This window comes from Alnus glutinosa, chromosome 1, assembly GCF_958979055.1.
Source record: "Alnus glutinosa chromosome 1, dhAlnGlut1.1, whole genome shotgun sequence".
Classification (NCBI taxonomy): Eukaryota; Viridiplantae; Streptophyta; class Magnoliopsida; order Fagales; family Betulaceae; genus Alnus; species Alnus glutinosa.
The window spans coordinates 16,055,822-16,078,005 of NC_084886.1; the positions used below are offsets into that span (position 1 = coordinate 16,055,822).

The following is a 22,184-nucleotide window of genomic DNA, read 5'->3' on the forward strand; positions in this document are numbered from 1 at the left end:
ATAATTGGATCGTTGATGTACGGGATAAACTTAGCCTTGGCAGCGACCACCTTCCCAAATGTATCGCTATTCACAATTCCCCCCCCCCCCCCCCCCCCCCCCCCCCCCACATCTTCAATGCTACCTGGTCGAGCGCAGCATCACAATTAATTTTCCATCTACCGGCCGGGGGTTTTGTCCATATAGGAGGGACCATGGACAAAATGAAGATGTAGTATATTATAATATTATATCATTACTCTTATTTATAAGAATGCAATGATACCGACCGACACATATTCATAAGAAATATTTGTGAGAATAAGGCGCGCTGTTTAGTGTTCAATTCTTGCTATTAATTAACCAAAATAATTTGTTCGTAAACTTATTATGATTTTGGACAAGTTTCATTTTTTTATTTATTTATTTAATCTGGTTGATGTTAAACTAATCTCTATTCTTTCAGTTCGTTTTAAGGGTCTACATTTATTGACACAAAAAAAAAAAAAAAAAAGGTCGACATGGAATTAATATTCGTTCATAATAAAAATTAAATAATGGACCCAAATTTTGTTGGACTATACGAATAATATGTGTTGTACCCAATAGCATCCTGAACCAAGCACCCTACCTAATTTTGAGCATAAGTTTAAACATATGGTCGGAATGTCTCATCTTGTTCAAATCTCCCATGTGCTCTAATAATTTCCAACGTTGTACGATTAGGTCTATTAAAGTATACGAGTGGATGATACAAATTTTTGCAATCATCTCGTGGCATCCTTTTGTCTACTCATATGTGCTCAAATTACATCGATCTTATTGTACACAAGTAACTTACATCTTATCTTTCTTCTTTATTCTTTCTTTTCATTTTTTCCTTTCGTCTCCTTATATGCCTTCAAATTATTTACAAGAATAATTCTCGTTCGGAGAAAAAAGAAAAAAATTGGTCCAATAACATTTTGGGACACTAGCAATAAATTAGGACCACATGAATAATGATATTAGAAGGAAACGAATTCTCTCTATTTCATTTGAAATGAAAAGTATCCATTTAGCATATTTAAGAAGAAAAAAATAATTTAATTATTTTTAAAACTATTTTACCCATTTTAAATAGACTAAATGGATGCTCCCACATTTGGAATATCCTTTCTCCATATTAGAGTGGGTATTTATTAGTAAGTCTGATGGTGTTCACATCGTACACTTTTAAAGGAGGGAAAGAGTAATGGGTCCAGTTAGTTGGCAGTTGGCACATGCTTCTCAATCACAAAGTGTGAACAAGCTCACATGCACTGACTGCAAAATAAATAACAACATTTATTATCGATTTTTTCTCTCTATTGGTCGTTGTTTAACTTTCATTGTCAGTACTTTTTTTTTTTTTTGAACCACCATTGTCAGTACTTGATACGGAATTAATTCACCTGTTTTTGAGACACCTAATATACATATATATATATTACTAATACATATTTGCTCATTTTTCCTTGAGTTTTGTCTCCAATTACACTATTCTGTTTCTCATAGTCGCTCAATCTGGATGTATCGATTTGAAGTGACTTTTACAACAGAAGTCTCTACTTACGATTGTCATCGCTACCATTTTTACAATTGATTCAACTTGGTAATTTCGTCATATCTCACCTTTAGAGTACTAGCAGCAAATTCTCTTAAACTTTTCTTTAATTTAGAAAATTAAACCACTTTTTGATTCATTATTTATATGCACTTCACAATAGCTTCTTTTATTATTTCCATATATTATTGAAGTATTATTTAAATTAAATTCTCAGAGAAAGAGAAATGAAAGAGAAATCATTAAAATATTATTTCAAATAAATGCTAGACGAATGAGATAGGAAATATAAAGTTTTTTATATTACAATAATGCTAAAAGAACTACTTTTACTTCCTTAGATGTAGGATACAATTTTTTGTCACCTTAGTGTTTCATTAGTTTATGGAACAATAATGAAATCTAATTCAAATAGTTTTTTAGGTAATTTTTTTGACATGTAGAAAAGATAATGAAATTTAAGAAAGTTGATGCCAATACTTTTAGAAATTATTTTTGGATGCACTGATACAACGGCTTTGATATTAGTTCGGATAGGCTGCAGCCTTAACTTTTAGTAGTGGTGTTAGGCTTTTTATATTATTATGTTCTTTTCCGTTATATTTTTCATTCAAGTATGCCAAACGCCCCCTAATATGCATACTTTGTGTCATCGCAAGTTGTCATGAGAGTAAGCTAACGGTACTATTTGGAATATGTGGTACACCTGGAACATTTGGACTAAGAGGAATTGGAATTAGATGAACAAACTTGATGCTATTAAGTAATATGAACAATATTTATAGTTTCCTAGCTATAGAAAACCAAAGAAATTTTGTTTATATCTGATCAATCTATGTCGTGTCTATCTTAGAATATGCATTAAATAATTAAATCAATCTTTTTTTTATCTGTTTAACCATTTAAGATATTTGATATGATTTAACATGTTATTAGAGCAAAATGTCCAAAGTTTGAAATTTGTTTCTATTACCTACCTCCAATTTCAATTAAAATATTTTACATGTTTGGCTTTACTTATTTATTTAGAGTTTAAGCCCACATATTAATTAAATAAAGTGAGAGTTTGAATTCACATGTGACAATGAATGTTGAAACATTAATTAAATGATTAAATAAATTATTTTTTATCGACTTAAGTTTTTGTGATAATCGGTGATTTAACCGTCTACCTCTGCAACAAGAAAATGACATGTTAATTTTCAAGCACTTTTCCTTTTTAAATTTCTTTGGATTGTTGTTTTGAGTTCCTCATGACCTTATGAATGCGTAATTCATGATATTCTTGAAGTGCAGATCAAAGAGTATACGGTGAGGCATAGAAACTGTTAACCAAAGGATCATATTGTGTTGAGAAATTTATAAGAGTAAGTAAAAAGATGAATCCCTCCGGTTCATCTGAATCTCATGTATTTGTTAATGCTAATAAGCCTAAGCAAACGGAAACCATCACTTGCATGGATTGTGATTCCTACAATGCTGCAGCAGAAGGCAAAATCATCCCCTATCATCAGTCTCTTCACCTCCTACTAACCCCAAATAAAAACACAGTCCTCCATATTTACATTACAACCCTAAATTCCCAATCCAAATCAACAACTCCCATTGCAGGATCGAAATCAACAACAACCTTCAACGCAGAATCGGAATCAACAACCAACTTTGTTGAAGAAATTCTTGAAATATGTCCGCTATTGTTACAGCAAGCCAATGTCAAAGGTGAAACTCCATTGCACATTGCGGCAAGGTACGGGCATGATGACATAGTGGAGGTTCTAATAAAATATTGTGCCCAAACTTTCCATCAAGACCTTGAAGGTGGGAATGAACCAGTAAAGGAAATGCTCAGGATGACGAAAAAAGAAAAAGACACGGCTTTGCACGAGGCTGTACATTATAATCACTTTAAGGTTGTAAAATTGTTGATCGAAGAAGACCCAAATTTTTCATATTCTGCTAATGATGCTGGTGAGACTCCACTTTACAAAGCTGCCGAGAGAGGGTTTGATGATGTGCTGTTCGAAATTTTAGACAAATGCAAATCACCAATGCATGGGGGCCCCCTTGGTAGGACGGCTTTGCATGCTACCATAATATATGGTCATTCAGGTACTGCCTACTTGCATGGTTAATTTAGTAATGAGTAATGCAGCTTTAATTCTTTAAATTTTATTATAATTTTGATAAAAAAAAATTTATGTGGTGGACCAAAAATAATAAATTCAACATATATATATATATATATATATATGGAAGCTTGATATGTGTGGTCTGACAGTGATCAGCCAAGATTTTTGTTTCCTAACGGAGTCTCGGGTATTTTGTTGAATACTTCGCTTTATTTATCTAATTGCAACGAAAGCCACGTTAGCTGTAGAGAAGATAATTAATACTATTAATCAATTAAAATAAGGCCTAAGTGATTAAATAGAAACTTGATGTGTTCCTTCTACTCTGCATTTGTATGTTGTAGTTGGTAAGATTTATTTGCACAAGGAATAATGATCAACAATGCGATTATATATGAGATCGATTATTGTTAATTTGGTTTTTATGAAGAAAGTATTTTACTAAATATATATTAATAATAAATTAGATTGAGATTCAATTATCATCATAAAGTAGGACGCCCTTTTCAATCTCCTGACAATTACTCTTACTTCTGTCATTACATTTAACATATTTTAATTATTTTAGATATGACCAAAAGAATTCTGAAAAAAATTGACGGTATGACCAGTAGAATAGCCGACTTTGACGTTTGGACTCCGCTTCACTTGGCTGCATACTTGTTCGACCGTGATGAGTTAGCAAGGATGTTGTTGGATAAAGATAGAAATGTAGCATACATGAAAGACAAAGAGGGAAGGAGAGCTCTTCATATTGCAGCTCAAGAGGGTAATGGGTATATAGTGTCTCTCATTGTATCAAGGTGTCCAGATTGTTGCTAACTAGTTGATAACAGAGGTTGGAATGTACTCCATTTTGCTTTCGAAGGAAAGCACCCCTACTAGTTAGAGAATACCATCGGAGTTATCCTAAGAAATTCGTCTCTCAGCAACCTTTTGAATGAGAATAATGCCGATGGGGATACACCTCTTCATTTTTATTCCAATTATTTGGGATCAGCAAAGAATTTCGTTAGTCACCCTCGAGTCGACAAGATGGCTTTCAACAAACAAAACCTCACTGCATGAGACATCGCTAATGCTAATTTTGAAAATTTCCCAGAAGTAAAGGTAACATATAATTTTATTTTGCATTTGAAAAAAAAAAAATATATCTATCATTATTTATTTATCCATTTTCTTAGGTCTTCAGGTGGGGCCATCGAACTTGTGTTTCAAGTAAATTAAACTAAACTACCTTTCCAGCCCAAAATTAAACAAATGATAATTTTGATATTTATAATTTCAGTTGTTTACAATTTATTCAATGCATCTTCAAATCATGATATATAAGTCCATCATTCCGTAATTCGTAGATGATAAAATTGTATGTCACTTGTTCAAGTAAAACTACAACATTACCCCTCTGCAATTTCACCTTTCACCCTCTTAGCAATTTTATAGTGAAAACTTCCATCCCGCTAAGGTTGTTATGGAGAAAATTTACTACGAACACAAATATGAAACATAGTTCATATTTATTTATTGATTAAGCACATATAACTATCATCTTTTGGGGGCAAACTAAGAAAGTTGAACTTATATTGATTATTAAGTTTTCTCCTTTTTCTGACAGGAATTAAATTTTAGTTGTTTATGAATTAAGAAGAAACCAATCCCTAATTAAGTTGATATAAAAATATTATACATGAAAAATTCAAATCAATTAAAGTATTGTTAAACAAGTTTTAATGTATTTTAAAATCTCTAAAAATATATTTTTTTTTTTTTTTGCGATCTTAATTAAATAAACATGAGTAAATGTTAATCTATTATTACATATATATATATATCTCATTTAATTCTAAATAATCATTTTTCTTCTTTGAATGACATGATTGTCTTTTTTACTAAATTAAGTGCCCATTTATTTTAGTGGCTTCAAAACATGCGATTTGTAAAAATCATAATTTCAAAATACAGTTAATGAAAACACAATTTTTTAAAAATGCAGTTAATAAAATTGTGGTTCAACTTTTAAATCGTGCGTTTTAAAAAGTGTAGCCTTTTGTTTGCAGTTTGAAAATATATATGAGGGCTTGTTTGGTAAAATTTTAGAAAAGCCTTTTCACTAGCTTTTTAAATGCTAAAAACTCTTCTCAAATACCACTTAACCAAATAGATTTGGAAAATAATACAAATACATCTCCTACCCATCTTATTTTTAAATTTGCCATTAAATTTGTGAAACATACCTTGGGTCCCTCAAATCCATGTGGAATTAAGATCATCTCCAGTTCAAGGGAACTGAAGAGTATCCAGCCACTTATAATGCAGTGACATTTTTGTCTCAAAAAATATGAAAAGACAAAAATGCCTCTCATTATAAGGGATTGGATACTCTCCAATTCCCTTGAACCAGAGAGGATCCTATTCCAATCCATGTCCCAATGGAACAGTGGCAACTAGACAGTTATTGCAGTCCCATGGTGGCAGCCAGATCACCATGACGTTGACAACATTTCCACCAAGGTACAACACTTTTTTTAAAAATTTTAATTTGCACTTTTTTAGTTTATAAAATCTTTCTCAATTTTTAATTTTTACAAAACATTTTTCGAAAACTTTACCCAACCAATTCTCAACTTTTCTGGAATATAGCATCTTCCAAATCAATTCTTAATTTTTATCGATCTATTACAAAACTTAAAATACTTCTTAAAACTCTACTAAACATTCCCTCATTTCCACCAAGAAAACTGGATAGCTCGGCCCATGGGCCATGGCTAATCACAATGATGGACTTCCGATTGCGCCATCGCTTAATAATAGACTGGACTCATAAGCCGCACGTCTTAAGCATGCATTCTCAGCTTTAAGAGTAAAACTATAATTTATTCAAAAAAAAAAAGAAAAAAAAGAGTAAAACTGTAAAGGATATTTATATCCTCGTTGAATAATCATGCCATTGTTAATTTATTTAAACTTTCATAAAAAAATATTATTTCAGTAAAAAAAATGAAATATTTTTCCATTTTTTCTTTTTTCTTTCTATAAAACGCAGCAAATATTTTTTCTTTTTCTTGTTTTAAATTCCAATTTTGTCTTTAAGCGATTTGAGTGTTTTAATTTGATCACAGTCGTTACATATGTTATAGACTTTTTTCGTATGTATATATACATGTTCTTATAATTCTTACATGGTATGCGAATTACATGTTGGTCTTAAAAAATCAAAATCTATGAAAACAAATGACAATTAATGTACATTAGGGGCTATAATAGTTTCTCATTTTCTATAATAAAATCGGGGGCTATAGCGGTATAGCCTCACGTGCTGCATCAACATTATAAAAGAATCTATATATAACATACTACCACATCACTAATTAACGTTTTAAAACTCCAAAAATTAAATTACGATAACTAAGAAAGAAATTAAAAAATGCCACATAATTCAGCAACAAAATTCATATTTTGAACCCCCCCCCCCAAAAAAAAAAAAAAAAAAAATTGAACACGAGGTATATAAAAATCCATAGTAAATCATCAATAGAAAATTCAACCTAATAAAAAATCCATATTAAATCCCTTCTGAAAAAAAAAAACAAAAAAACAAAAAAACAAAATATTATACGTTTTCTTTTTCTTATAAGCTATATAAAAATTCAAGAAAAGTCCACATATCTCTTTCAAACTACTGTGTCACATTATTAATGTCTCTCTAAACTATTGATTGAGTCAATGTTTCAACTAAACTATTAAAAAATAATAATATTCTTTTAAAGCTAGCAAAAAGATAAAAATGATATAATTTTTTTAAAAAAAATAATAATTTTTTAAATTTTTTTGAAGATTATTTTTATCCTTGAGGTGATATTTTCAATTTTGGTAATTTGGGAGAGGATATTGAACATTGACAATATAGTAGTAGTTAATGTTAGAGGGAGTATGTCATACGTGGACTTTTTTCCTAAAAATCTCTAATAATACCGGTATAAATATTACACAGCAATTTGAGATTATGAAGACAATGCCGTATCATCGACCAGGACGAGTAATAGCTTACGAAGATGGTTCTATGTTAAAACTAATTAAGGAGTTGGCGAAGAAGAATGAGGATGAAGAGGAGAAAAAGAAGGAGAAGAAGAAGAGGGACGAAGAGACCAGGAGATCAAAGTTGCAGGAAGCATCTGAAGCCCATTTGGTAGTGGGTACACTCATTACAACTGTGAGCTTTGCAGCATGTATTACCATGTCCGGGGGATTTGTGGGTAGTGGAAAAGGCTCATTATACCTAGGCTCTGCACTTCTCAGAAAAAATGCTGCTTTCACAATATTCATCATTACAGATACCATATCCATGTTGTCAAGTTCTGCTATCTTTATCCACCTATTGATGCCATTTCTTTTCAACGAGAATTTCGATGAAGAATCTCAAACTAATTTCAATGAAGAGCGTCGTGATAGTCTTCTCTATGTGGCCTCCAGGTTCATTTTGTGGGCCATGATAGCAATGGTGCTGGCATTTGTCACGGGCACATATGTTGTGTTAGTGCCTTCCTTGGGTCTTGCCATTGCCAATTGTATCATTGGCTTAACCTTCTTCGCTATTCTCTTTTTTGTATTTCGAAAATTTATTCGCTACTCCCCATTGGAAATCCAACTTTTACTAGGAAAAAGAGATTATAATTAAATATATGTAAAGAGTCATTTTAGGGGAATGACAAGGCCATCGGAAGTTTGTTTAGTTTTATTTCATTTAATTTTTTTTATTTTTTATTTTTTTTTTTGCAAATCTTTTAAGCATAACTTTGCATATGTGGCATGATGATACACCTAGCAAATTCGTACTGGACTTACATGAAGAAATGTCAATTAGCATTTTTGCTGTTAAAAATTGGAGGAAAAAATATAACAAAATGATTTTTTTGTTGCTAAATTTAGATCTTTAAAATAAACTAAGAACTTAGGCCCTATTTGTCTTAAAATTAAAACTCATGTAATTTTAAGACAATTTCCTTTAGATTTATGTAATGAGTCGTATTTTGCAACATAATATCTAGAATTAACATTCAATCCAAAAGTTACATTTCAGTATTGAGTTTTGAGAGGAATAAATCTTGCTCATTGTATATTATTTTAAAAATAATAAATGAAAGAAACAACGATGACAAATAATAATGGTTATAATAATAATACATGCAGCAACCAAAAACTTTAATTGATGCAGCAACCAGCAACCACAAAAACTATCATTATCACACATTGCTATTCCCTCTCCTACTAGGCTTACACACACACAATTATATATATATGCAAGGGCTTGTAAAATTTGTGGTTAATTGATGCTTTCTCCAACCGCCTCTTTTTTCTAATTTGTCTTCCTTAATTTAACCATAAGGATCAAACTTATTTTTTCTAATTTGTCTTCCTTAATTTAACCATAAGGATCAAACTTATGTGTTGTAGTTAAAATTACAGCACATTTGGTGTTAAAAGTAAGAGGGGTCAAAATTTACTCTTTATATATATATATATATATATATATATATATATATATATATATATATATATATATTACCGAACGTTGTTTTTTAGGCTTACGTTGTGTCTTTTTAACGCCATTTAAGCAGCCTTGACAGGAAAAAATGGAGTTGAATCTAGACAAAACATTGTATAACTACTCGCCCTTAAAACTTAGTGTAACGCTCCCAAAATCAAATAATTAAAACATTTAACTTGGAGTGTTATTTGTAGTGTCTCTATACTAATTAACTTGTAATTAGCTAAATTCACTACCCAAACACTAATCATTAGAGTCTACTTTATTCGAAAGCGAAAAAGAATGATCTAATACAAATTAAAATCTCTTCAAATACTATTAATTATTATCGATATAGACTTAGAGCTTCAAAATGAAAATTACTGTGTATACAAAATCACTACTACTATCTATACTATTAAGGAAACGGATTCTTTCTATTTTATTTGAAATGAAATAGTATCTGTTTAGTGTATTTAAGAGGAAAAAAAATAATTTAATTATTTTTTAAAACTATTTTACCCATTTTAAATGGATGCTTCCACGTTTGGAATATCCTTTCTCCATATTAGAGAGGGTATTTATTAGTGAGTCTGATGGTGTTCACATCGTACACTTTTAAAGGAAGGAAAGAGTAGTGGGTCCAGTTAGTTGGCAGTTGGCACATGCTGCTCAATCACATGTGGCAGTTGGCACAAGCTCACATGCACTGACTGCAAAATAAATAACAACATTTATTATCGATTTTTTCTCTCTATTGGTCGTTGTTTAACTTTCATTGTCAGTATTTTTTTTTTTTTTTTTGAACCATCATTGTCAGTACTTGATACGGAATTAATTCACCTGTTTTTGAGACACCTAATATACATATATATAACAATATAAAACTTTAAAAAGAAAGAGAAGAAGATATTTTCAAGTTTATTTCGAGTTGTCATTTACCTACATATTTAGAAATAATGTTGCCACACTCTACGCTCATTACTAATACATATTTGCTCATTTTTTCTTGGGCTTTGTCTCCAATTACACTATTTTGTTTCTCATAGTCGCTCAATCTGGATGCATCGAATTTGAAGTGACTTTTACAATAGAAGTCTCTACTTACGACCGTCATCGTTACTATTTTTACAATTGATTCAACTTGGTAATTTCGTCATATCTTATCTTTAGAGTACTAGTAACAAATTCTCTTAAACTTTTTTTTAATTTAAGAAATTAAACCACTTTTTGATTCACTATGTATATGCACTTCACAATAGCTTCTTTTATCATTTCCCTATATTATTGATGTATTATTTAAATTAAATTCTCAGAGAAAGAGAGATAAAAGAGAAATCATTCAAATATTGTTTCAAATAAATGCTAGACGAATGAGATAGGAAATATAAAATTTTTTATATTACAATAATGCTAAGAAAACTACTTTTGCTTTCCTAGATGTAGGGTACAATTTTTTGTTACCTTAGTGTTTCATTAGTTTATGGAACAACAATGAAATCTAATTCTAAGTAATTTTTTAGGCAACTTTTTTTTACGTGTAAAAAAAATAATGAGATTTAAGAAAGTTGATGCCAGTACTTTTAAAAATTATTTTTGGATGCACTGATACAACGGCTTTTATATTAGTTCGATCGGATAGGCTGCAGCCTTAACTTTTGGTAGTGGTGTTAGGCTTTTTATATTATTATGTTCTTTTCCGTTATATTTTTCATTCAAGTATGCCAAACGCTCCCTAATATGCATACTTTGTGTCATCACAAGTTGTCATGAGAGTAAGCTAACGGTACTATTTGGAATATGTGCTACACCTGGAACATTTGGACTAAGAGGAATTGGAATTAGATGAACAAACTTGATGCTATTAAGTAATATGAACAATATTTATAGTTTCCTAGCTATAGAAAACCCAAGAAATTTTGTTTTCATCTTATCAATCTATGTCGTGTCTATCTTATAATATTCATTAAATAATTAAATCAATAATTTTTTATCTGTTTAACCATTTAAGATATTTGATATGATTTAACATGTTATTAGAGCAAAAGGTCCAAAGTTTGAAATTTGTTTCTATTACCCACCTCCAATTTCAATTAAAATATTTTACATGTTTGACTTTACTTATTTATTTGAAGTTTGAGCCCACATATTAATTAAATAAAGTGAGAGTTTGAGTTCACATATGACGATGAATGTTGGAACATGAATTAAATCATTAAATAAATTATTTTTTATCAACTTAAGTTTTTGTGATAATCGGTGATTTGACCGTCTACCTCTACAACAAGGAAATGACATGTTAATTTTCATGCACTTTTCCTTTTTAAAATTCCTTGGATTGTTGTTTTAAGTTCCTCATGACCTTATGAATGCGTAATTCATGATATTCTTGAAGTGCAAATCAAAGAGTATACGGTGAGGCATAGAAACTGTTAACCAAAGGACCATATTGTGTTGAGAATTTATAAGAGTAAGTAAAAAGATGAATCCCTCCGGTTCATCTGAATCTCATATATTTGTTAATGCTAATAAGCCTAAGCAAACGGAAACCTTCACTTGCATGAATTGTGATTTCTACAATGCTGCAGTAGAAGGCAAAATCATCCCCTATCATTAGTCTCTTCACCTCCTACTAACCCCAAATAAAAACACAATCCTCCATATTTACATTACAGCCCTAAATTCCCAATCCAAATCAACAACTCCCATTACAGGATCGAAATCATGAACAACCCTCAACGCAGAATCGGAATCAACAACCAAATTTGTTGAAGAAATTCTTGAAATATGTCCGCTATTGTTACAGCAAGCCAATGTCAAAGGTGAAACTCCATTGCATATTGCGGCAAGGTACGGGCATGATGACATAGTGGAGGTTCTAATAAAATACTGTGCCCAAACTTTCCATCAAGACCTTGAAGGTGGGAATGACCGGTAAAGAAAATGCTCAGGATGACGAATAAAGAACAAGACACGGCTTTGCACGAAGTTATACGTTATAATCACTTTAAGGTTGTAAAATTGTTAATCGAAGAAGACTCAAATTTTTCATATTCTGCTAATGATACTGGTGAGACTCCACTTTACATAGCTGTCGAGAGAGGGTTTGACAATGTGCTGTTCGAAATTTTAGACAAATGCAAATCACCAATGCATGGGGCCCCCTTGGTAGGATGGCTTTGCATGCTACCATAATATATGGTCATTCAGGTACTGCCTACTTGCACGGTTAATTTAGTAATGAGTAATGCAGATTTAATTCTTTCAATTTTATTATAATTTTGATTAAAAAAAAAATTGTGGTGGACCAAAAATAATAAATTTAGTATATATATATGTGGAAGCTTGATATGTATGGTCTGACAGTGATCAGCCAACATTTTTGTTTCCTAACGGAGTCTCGTGTGTTATGTTGAATTCTTCGCTTTATTTATCTAATTGCAACGAAAGCCACGTTAGCTGTAAAGAAGATAATTAATACTATTAATCAATTAAAATAAGGCCTAAGTGATTAAATAGAAACTTGATGTGTTCCTTCTGCTCTGCATTTGTATGTTGCAGTTGGCACGATTTATTTGCACAAGGAATAATGATCAACAATGGATTATATATGAGATCAATTATGGTTTTTATGAAGAAAGTATTTTACTAAATATATATTCAGGGGCGGAGCAGTCCCGGGGCCAAATTGAAAAAAAAAAGTTTTGGGGAGGCCAAAGTTTTGGGGTGGGTGGGTGGGGGGCACATGTCATGTACCTACGGGAGCCAGCATGAAAACTGTAAAAGTACAAAGGTTATAAGATTAAATAATAATGCCATTGAATATTCAAACTTTCATATAAAAAATCATTTCAATAAAAAATGAAAATATTTTTTCATTTTTTTTTCTTTTTCTTTCTATAACAGGCAGTAAATATTTTTTTCTTTTTCTTGTTTTAAATTCCAATCTTAGCTTTAAGGGATTTGAGTGATTTAATTGGATCACGGTAATATATATACATGTTCTTATAATTCTTAGAAAATAAAAATCTATGAAAATAAATGACAATGAACGTTAATTAGGGGGTATAATAGTTTCTACTTGTTTTATTACTTTTTTTATATGTATTAAATAACATGTTTCTGCATATTCTCATTTTCTATAATAACAGTAGTCAGTAGGGGCTATAGCGGTATAGCTTCATTCACAACGTACATGAACATTATAAAATATCTACCACATTAGCAATTAACGTTTTAAAACTTCAAAAATTAAATTACACTTAAGAAAGATATTAAAATCTGACACATAATTCAGCAACAAAATTCATAATTTAACAAAAAATAATAAAATAGAACGTGAGGTATATGAAAATCCATAGTAAATCATCATTAGAAAATTCAACCTAATAAAAATTTCAAATTAAATCCCTTCCAAAATAAAAAATATTATGTGTCCTTTTTCTTACGAGCTATATAAAAATTGAAAAAAAGTTTACATATCTCTCTCAAACTACTATTATATTATTAATCTCACATCCAAAGTATAAAAAAATTATCAATATTGTTCCTCTAAAGCTAGCAAAAAGATAAAAATGACAATTATTTTTAAATATATATATATATATATAGAGAGAGAGAGAGAGAGAGAGAGAGAATTTTTAAATTTTTTATGGAGATTATTTTTGTCATTGGTATAATATTTTTAATTTTTTTGTAGTTTGGAGATGACATTGAACATTGACAGTAGAATAGTAGTTACTATTAGGGACCCTGCTTGTGTGCTATAGTTTTAAACTACAGCACACATGCTGTAAAAATGACCAATGGCTCAGATGCATTAAAATTATTTAAGAGTTTAGATGTAACAAAAAATAAAAAACAACTGGAGTCATCTTCCTTCTTTAATCAATGGAGAACCGTAAGGCCCAATAGTGCTGAGTCTCCTATCCAAATTCACACCAGCTTGCTTGTTTTTTCAACTCTGCTCTCTCTTTGATCGTGTTTTGGCGTTTCTATAATATAATGGCCAAATCCTTAATTTATTCCCTCTCTCTTCTACTCTGAAATGTTGCGGCTGTGTAAGAAATGCTAAAAAGGTGACGAAATTAGCAAAATTTGCAGAGCTCAACTCAGAGACACAAATTCTGAAGCAAAACCATTGTGAAATGTGCCCTATGTCTCTGTGAATTCCGAGCAAAACGCAGCTGTCCAAGCAAAATAAAGCAACAAAAAAGCTCCAAATTTCTAAATTCATCCCTTCATCTTTTGCAGGTCTCACTCATGGGTTTTTATAAACCACATTTTGTTCTGTGTTCTTTGTGTAGGTCTCACAATCATGGAGGAAAGCTAGTGTGAGGGATGGGGGACTCAGCACTATTGAGCCTTGGGTTTCCCCATCGATTAAAGAAGGAAGATGACTCCATTTTTTTTTTTTTTTTTTAATCTTTTGTTACATCTAGACCGTCAAAATAATGTTAACGCATCTGAGCCATTGGTTATTTTTACAGCATGTGTGTTGTAGTTTTAAACTACAGCACACGAGCCGGATCCGACGAAGAGAGGAGAACAATATTGAAGAATGCATCCGAAACCCATTTGGTAGTGGGTGCACTCATTACAAAGGTAACGTTTGCAGCATGTATTACCATGCCTGGGGGATTCATGGCTAGTGGAGATGGCTTATCACACTCAGGCTCTGCACTTCTCAGAAAAATACTGCTTTCACAACATTTATTATTATAGATACCATATCTTTGGTGTTGTCAAGTTTTGCCGTCTTTATCCACCTATTGATGCCATTTCTTTTCGGGGAGGATTTCGATAAAGATAAACTCGAGAAAGTTCTCTATATTGCCTTGAGGTTCATTTGTGGGCCATGATGACAATGGTGCTGGCATTTGTGACGGGCACATATGTTGTGTTAGTGCCTTCCTTGGGTCTTGCCATTGCCAATTGTATCACTAGCATAACCTACTTCGCTATCCTCATTTTGGTGTTTCGAAAATTTGTTTCCAACTCCTTCTCGGATATCATTCTTTTTTTACTTGGAATAAAAAATTAGAATTAAAATATGTAAAGAGTCATTTTAGGGGAATAACAGTGCCAAAGGAAGTTTGTTTAGTTTTCTTTCATTTAATTTTTTTTCTTTTTTCTTTTTCAAATCTTTTAAGCATAACTTTGCATATGTCGCATGATGATACACCTGGCAAATTCGTACTGGCCGGACTTTCATGAAGAAATGTCAATTGGCATTTCTTTTGTTAAAAATTGGAGGAGGAAAAAAAAAAACAAAATGATTTATTTGTTGCTAAGAACTTAGGCCCTATTTGTCTTAAAATTAAAACTCACGTAATTTTAAGACAATAATTACCTTTAGATTTATGTAATGAGTCGAATTTAGCAACATAAAATCTAGAATTAACATTCAATCCAAAAATTACCTTTCAATATTGAGTTTTGAGAGAAATAAATCTCGCTCATTGTATATTATTTTAAAAATAATAATGAAAGAAACAACGATCACAAATAATAATGGTTATAATAACATTACATGCACAAACCAAAAACATGTAATTAAGGCATATATCATTATCACACATTGCTACTCCCTCTCCTAGGAGGCTTACACACACAATTATATATGTGCACGGGCTTGTAAAATTTGTGGTTAATTGATGCTTTCTTCAACCACCTCTAGCTTTTTTCTAATTTATATTCCTTAATTTATCCGTAAGGAACAAACTTATGTGTTATAGTTAAAATTACAGCACATCTCATATTAAAAGTAGGAAGGACCCAGATTTACTCATTTTTTAAAAAATTAAAAAATAAAATAAAATAAATGAACGTTGTTGTTTTTTTGGGTTACGTTGTGTCTTTTTAATGCCATTTAAGCAATCTTGGTAGGAAAAAATGGGGTAGAAGCTAGACAGAACATTGTATTATTAAAGTCACTTGAGCTTTACTCATTTCCAAAAAGCACCTCAAGGGAAGAGGTTTGCTCGAGGTTTATAAAGCCCACAACCCAGGCATACCTTGGCAATGTGGGACGCTTAACACGCCCCCTCACGTGTGGCATCTTTTGGTCAAACACGTGTTCAATATCGGAAGGGAAGGCCCAACATTGTCCAAGGGCTTGTGGCTCTGATACCATATTAAAGTCACTTGAACCTTACTCATTCCCAAAAGGCACCTCAAGAGAAGAGGTTTGCTCAAGGCTTATAAAGCCCACAACCCAAGCATACCTTGGCAATGTGGGACGCTTAACATGTATAACTACTCGCCCTTGTAACTTAGTGTAACTCTGCCTTGTCTCTGCATGTTCAAGTCTTGCTAATTTTGAAGTTGGAAGATGGATTTCTACGTTCATTGATGTTAATGCCATTCCTCTGAACATTTTCTTGTCTACTGCTCTTATAGACATGTACTCAAAATGTGGAGATGTTGAGAAGGCTCGAAGAATCTTTGACAGAATGTCCGGCAAGAATTTGGCATCTTGGAATGCCATTATCACTGGTTATGTGCAGCATGGTTTGATGGAAGAGGCAATTCAATTATATTATTGCATGAAAGGGGAGTTAGTGAAACCAGACGAGATCACAATGGTGAATGTATTGTCTGCTTGTGCTGGCTTAGGGGCCCTTAAACTTGGGCGAGAAATTAATCTCAATTTGGGTAGAAATGGTTTAGGCCCAAATGTATTTCTTGCCACTGCCCTTGTTGAGATGTACTCAAAATGTGGTAAAATTGATGATGCTTGTTTGGTTTTTGTTAAGATGAAGGAAAAAGATGTTCCCTTGTTCAATGCCATGATACTAGGACTTGTTTACCATGCCAATGGAAAAGACTCATTAGCTCTCTCAAAACAGATGGTGAGTTTTGGGGTCCAACCCAGTGAGGTCACATTTATAGGAATTTTATCAGCTTGTAATCATTCGGGATTAGTTGAAGAGGGTAGACTTCAATTTTCAAATTTGATTAACAAATATGGTTTGAGTCCTAATATTGAGCATTATGCTTGCATGGTGGATCTCCTTGGACGAGCTGAACATTTAGACGAAGCATACAAATTAATTCAAAACATGGTTGTCCCACCTGATTCAATAATTTGGGTTGCTTTGTTGAGTGCTTGCCAGATCCATCGAAGTCTTGAACTGGCAGATAGAATTGGAGAAATTATAATTGCATCACACGATCCTAATCCAGGCTTGTGCATCTTGTTATCAAATATTTATGCTACTGGGGGAAGGTGGAAAGAAGTTGCTAGAGTGAGAAGAATAGTCAAGGAAAAAAGGATTAAAAAGCCCTCTGGGTATAGTTGGATTGAGGTAGGCGGCGCTGTTCACAAATTCATTTGAAGATACAACTCATGTAAAATCTCAGGAAATATATGATACCCATCAGATTATGGTGAATCATTTGAAGTTAGACGGTTATTTGCCGAATTGCGTTTTTTCTTTGAGCTGACTATTGATTGTTTCTAGCCTTTTATATAAGTTCTGACTATGAAATGGTTTGAAAGTTGCACTTGATATTTTGTTCAGAGTTGCATCAGCCAGCACATCAAAGTTGATGGGAACACAGAATTCCGCCAAGATAGGTGCTCCAGTTGAAATTGGGAATCTAATGCAGCAACAGTGTGCAATATAATTCATACACATTCATGTTTATGGTGGGATTAATTGATCCTTATAACTGTTGCAGGTGCACCAGTGGTAGCATATACCAAGAATAGGAAAAGGAAGTTATTGAGGCTAAATTATCTATCAGTAATTTAAAGTACATGGCTATGGTAATTGGAGCAGTTCTTTGGAGGGATGGTAGTACTCTGTCAAAAAAAAAAAAAAAAAAAAAAGGAAACGAGGGAGTGGATGAGATTGAAGCTATACTCAATGCATGTGGATAATGTCCTCGCTTGTATCGAGGATGACAGCAAAATGTACGTGAAACACGTGGAAAGAGAAAAAAAAAAATCAAGGATCAATTATTATTCGGGACATGATTGGCTCACAACTCTTTTGCACAACTCCCTCACAACCCCACTCACAATGGTGTGGGGCCCACACACATGGGCTCCACACCATTATGAGTGGGGGTTGTGAGAGAGTTGTGATGGGGTTGTAGTTTTATCATTTTCCTTATTATTCAGTGGAATCCTTGGGACAAGCTAAGGATGCGACAAAAAGTTTTGTCGGTGGTACAAAACTTTTCCTGATACTTTTTTTTTTTTTCCTATAATAAGTAAACTTTCTCTGATGCTTGTTTCTTCATTTTTCTTTCACCTTCGTCTTCTCGTTACACTCTCTCCACTTTCTCTCTCTTCCACTCACATATTCACTGATCAATCTTGACATATCAACTAGAAGTCACTTTCACGACGGAAGCCGCCGCCACTCACGACTGTCATTGCCATCATCTTTGCAGTGAATTCAACTTGGTAATTTCACCATATCTCATTGTTTTTGCTTTATTACTTATTGATTATTCTGTTTACTCATGATGTTTTGAGCTTTTTCTCTCATGCCGTTGGTGGCGTTTATTTGTAAAAGATTCTGAATGGCTTAGGATGCATGTCTTAGAGTACTAGCAGCAACTTCTTTAAATATTATTCTTATTTCTACGTACATATAAGGAAAATTTCTAAAAGAAAACCCATTTTGAATTAAATTTCCTTGTTTTCAAAACTAAAAAAATAATAGGAGAATAAAAAATTGTACCCTAAATCTAAGTGAAGCAAACATATTTTCATTAATATTATTTTAATATAAAAAATTTTATCTTTCATTTTTCATTCCCTTAGAATTTATTTGTGTTAGAATAATTATTCTAAGTTTATTATCTTTCCTAATAAAATTTATTTCTTACCTTAATTACTTTATAGTTTCTTGGTTACTACTAATAGCCTCTTTATACATAGAAGTTTATTGTAATATGTTATATAATATCAAGACTTAATATAATGTAGTTCATTACTTTCTTCCACTCCTTCTCCCTTCCATATATTTTTCTAATATATTTAACATAGTATCAAAAAAGCTATTTAACTTTAAAATAATATTTAAATATTTTTTTTTCCTTTCTCTTTTTCTTAATATTTAATTAAAGAATATTTAAATAGTCGAGAAAAATGATAATTACTGTAGAGTATATTTAAATAGAGAAACAAAAAGTAGTTTAATTTTTTAAATTAAAAAAAAAAGTTTAAAAACAAGCTGAACACTAGCGCAGGCACTCAACAATTTTCCTTAAATTTAGGGAACAAAACTACTTTTTATTTTCCTATAAAAAACCACATCACAATAAATTGTCCTAATTTTTTCTATATCAATTAAATACTTTTATTTTTTTCTCTTTCCTACTTTTATTTTTTTATTCATTTATTTTCTTCTCTCTCATGCTCTCTCATCTTCTCCGTCGCGCACACGTACAGAAGCAAAAATCCCTTTTCTCTTCCCTTCTTGTTCCTTTCCATGTTCATATAGCTGCCCAAAATTACCTCTACCAGTTCTGTGCAAACACTTTCTTCCCCAAAAATAGCATCTACAGTTCCAACATCAACACTCTCCTCTCTAAATGATCAAAATAATTAATAAAAAAATGTTACGAGTACCAATGAATAAGTTCTAAATCATCTTGATTCCCATTTCTTGATAAAATATTTGGTACTTCTAACTGTAATTACTCAAAAATTCTGTGTAATCTTTCCATTGTTTCCGCTTTCTTATATTTTACATTTTTTATATGTTAATATTTTCTACATGCTATTAGGATACTTCTTTCTGATGGACATAAATCTTTAATATTGAACCACCTCTTGGTTGTATATTTTTTTTCTTTCTATTTTTTTATATTAACACTTTCTGCAATTGTTATTTATTTTTTCTTAGCGCATTAATTATTACTTGGTCTTTGTCTCCGTGGTCCATGCATGCTATGCTACAACTCATTTATGTTGGGGATGTGAGGCCTGAGGACATCAATAAAGTAATGGATGACAGGAAAATGCACGTGAAACACGTGGAAAGAAAACAAAAATAAATCAAGGATCATTTATTATTCAGGTCACCCCTTAAAGGGAAATATTTTACTTTTCAAATTTTTATTTTAAAAGTAATTTTTAAATAATGTATCATTATTTATTTTTTAAAATAATAAATTATATGAGATTGTGACAAATAATTTAAGAAATAAATTTTTTTTAAAAAAAATTGAAATGTATACTTCTCTCCTATTGAAGAGTTTGGGATAGTACAAATTATTGCACCGTAGATAATCTTTTCGCACACCACTATCTTACATCTTACGGTCATGGTTCAGTACTATGTACGTACCAATAAGTATTTTTTTTTTTTTTTTTAAGATCTCTTCCCAATAAGTTATGAACTCAATGTTTCATCTTAATGCTTTGGTCATTATTATTTAGGGTTAAATATTAAAAAAAAAAAATCATTAACTAACCATAGATTATAGAATAGCCCTTTAAATTTTTAAGTGTGTTAAAATAGCTATCAAACTATCAATTAAGATGTGTCAAAAATGTAATTTTTTCAAAAATATCTTTATCCTCTAAAAAATAAAAATAAAAAATTAATAAAAAACTATTTTTTAAAAACAAAAAAAAAAAAAAGGAAAAAGAAAACCAATGGGTAGATTAATACAATATATATATATATATATATATATATATATATATATATATATATTTGGAAAAAATACAAAATCAGTCATATTAATTGGCCTAAATCACAAATCGTTCCATGTGATATAAAAATAATTCAGAAGTCATCATGGTAGGCCAACATAACAATATAGTCACTGCAATCAAGATACTTGACCGATTCCGTTAATGTCCATGTGATCAACACCAATAAATGATGACACGTATTACTCTTAATTAAAAAAATATTGCAAAACTAGTTCATGTGGTTTACATGATTTACAATTAACTCTTTATGGTATCAAAAATAATTTAGAGGTCCTTATGGTATGCTAAAAATACAAATTACTCTTTGTAGTCAAATTCTGTTAAAAAAAATTGACAGATTTCGTTAAGTACCACGCCAATGCCAATAAAATGACGACACATGTCACTTAAGAATAAGACAAATATTACGTATCACATGAATGGCAACGAACAAGATTTACTTAAGTTCCTCCAAAATTAGCCAAAAGAACTATTTCTCCTTCATTTACACCAACGGGGATAAGCTTCCCATGATCCCATCTCTATCACGAGCAACTAGGCCCACAGCAACAACTTTTCCAGATTGCTGCGGAATTGTCAAGCACTTCAAAACAAATTAACATATAAAAGGAGTGGTGAGTTCACATGAGCAGATTAATCATTACTTGTGACATTAAGTCTGATCATGCGAAGTTTAATTGGGTTCAATCTTTTGTTTACGGGGCTAATAAAGGGCTGGAGAGGGTGAATCTTTGGCAGCAATTAATTTTGTTGAGGTGTAAAAGTATCACTCTCCTTATTTGGACGGCTATTAGAACATCTCTTAAATGATTCACATGTAGAAAAACAGAATAAATTGTTGGAATTAACAAGAATTGTAAATGTATCATATCTCGAAGGGAAAAGACAAACACCGTCTGATACATTCTTTTGAAAAGATATTTAGTACAACTATCGACCACCTTTGTATCTTTTTTTTTAGGAGTTGTAAATGTATTAATAATTAGTCGTAAACTGGCCAATATTATTTCTCATAATAAAAAGCCTCTTCTGATGAAGTCTGACAACGTTGGTCTATGTTGCAAGATTATGTCCATTAAAGTATAGGAGTGGATGGTACAAATTTTTGCAATTGTCAAATAGCACCCTTTAGATAATCTTTTCCTACACGATTTGTGATTGGTATACAATATAATTGCACAACATAAGACACAAGAGGTAGGATCCATATGGTGGGTTCCACCACATGTGTTGCACCGCCAATCTAATTTTACCCTCAAGTTGTTACGGCATTTGCCTATA

At 31.6% G+C, this 22,184-nt stretch overlaps 1 protein-coding gene and 1 pseudogene across 1 annotated transcript; both read left to right on the top strand.

The window, feature by feature from the left end:
• Positions 1-2,943: 2,943 nt before the first annotated feature.
• Positions 2,944-12,155, top strand: LOC133878325 (ankyrin repeat-containing protein At5g02620-like; annotated as a pseudogene).
• A 14-nt stretch (positions 12,156-12,169) lies between these two features.
• LOC133878408 (pentatricopeptide repeat-containing protein At2g02980, chloroplastic) lies at positions 12,170-17,933 on the top strand. The gene is made up of 7 exons (XM_062316992.1): positions 12,170-12,385; positions 14,524-14,586; positions 14,734-14,821; positions 14,942-15,059; positions 16,527-17,526; positions 17,743-17,798; positions 17,903-17,933. Exons 1-7 carry the CDS (start codon positions 12,170-12,172, stop codon positions 17,931-17,933), a joined length of 1,572 nt encoding a protein of 523 aa, XP_062172976.1.
• Positions 17,934-22,184: the final 4,251 nt, after the last annotated feature.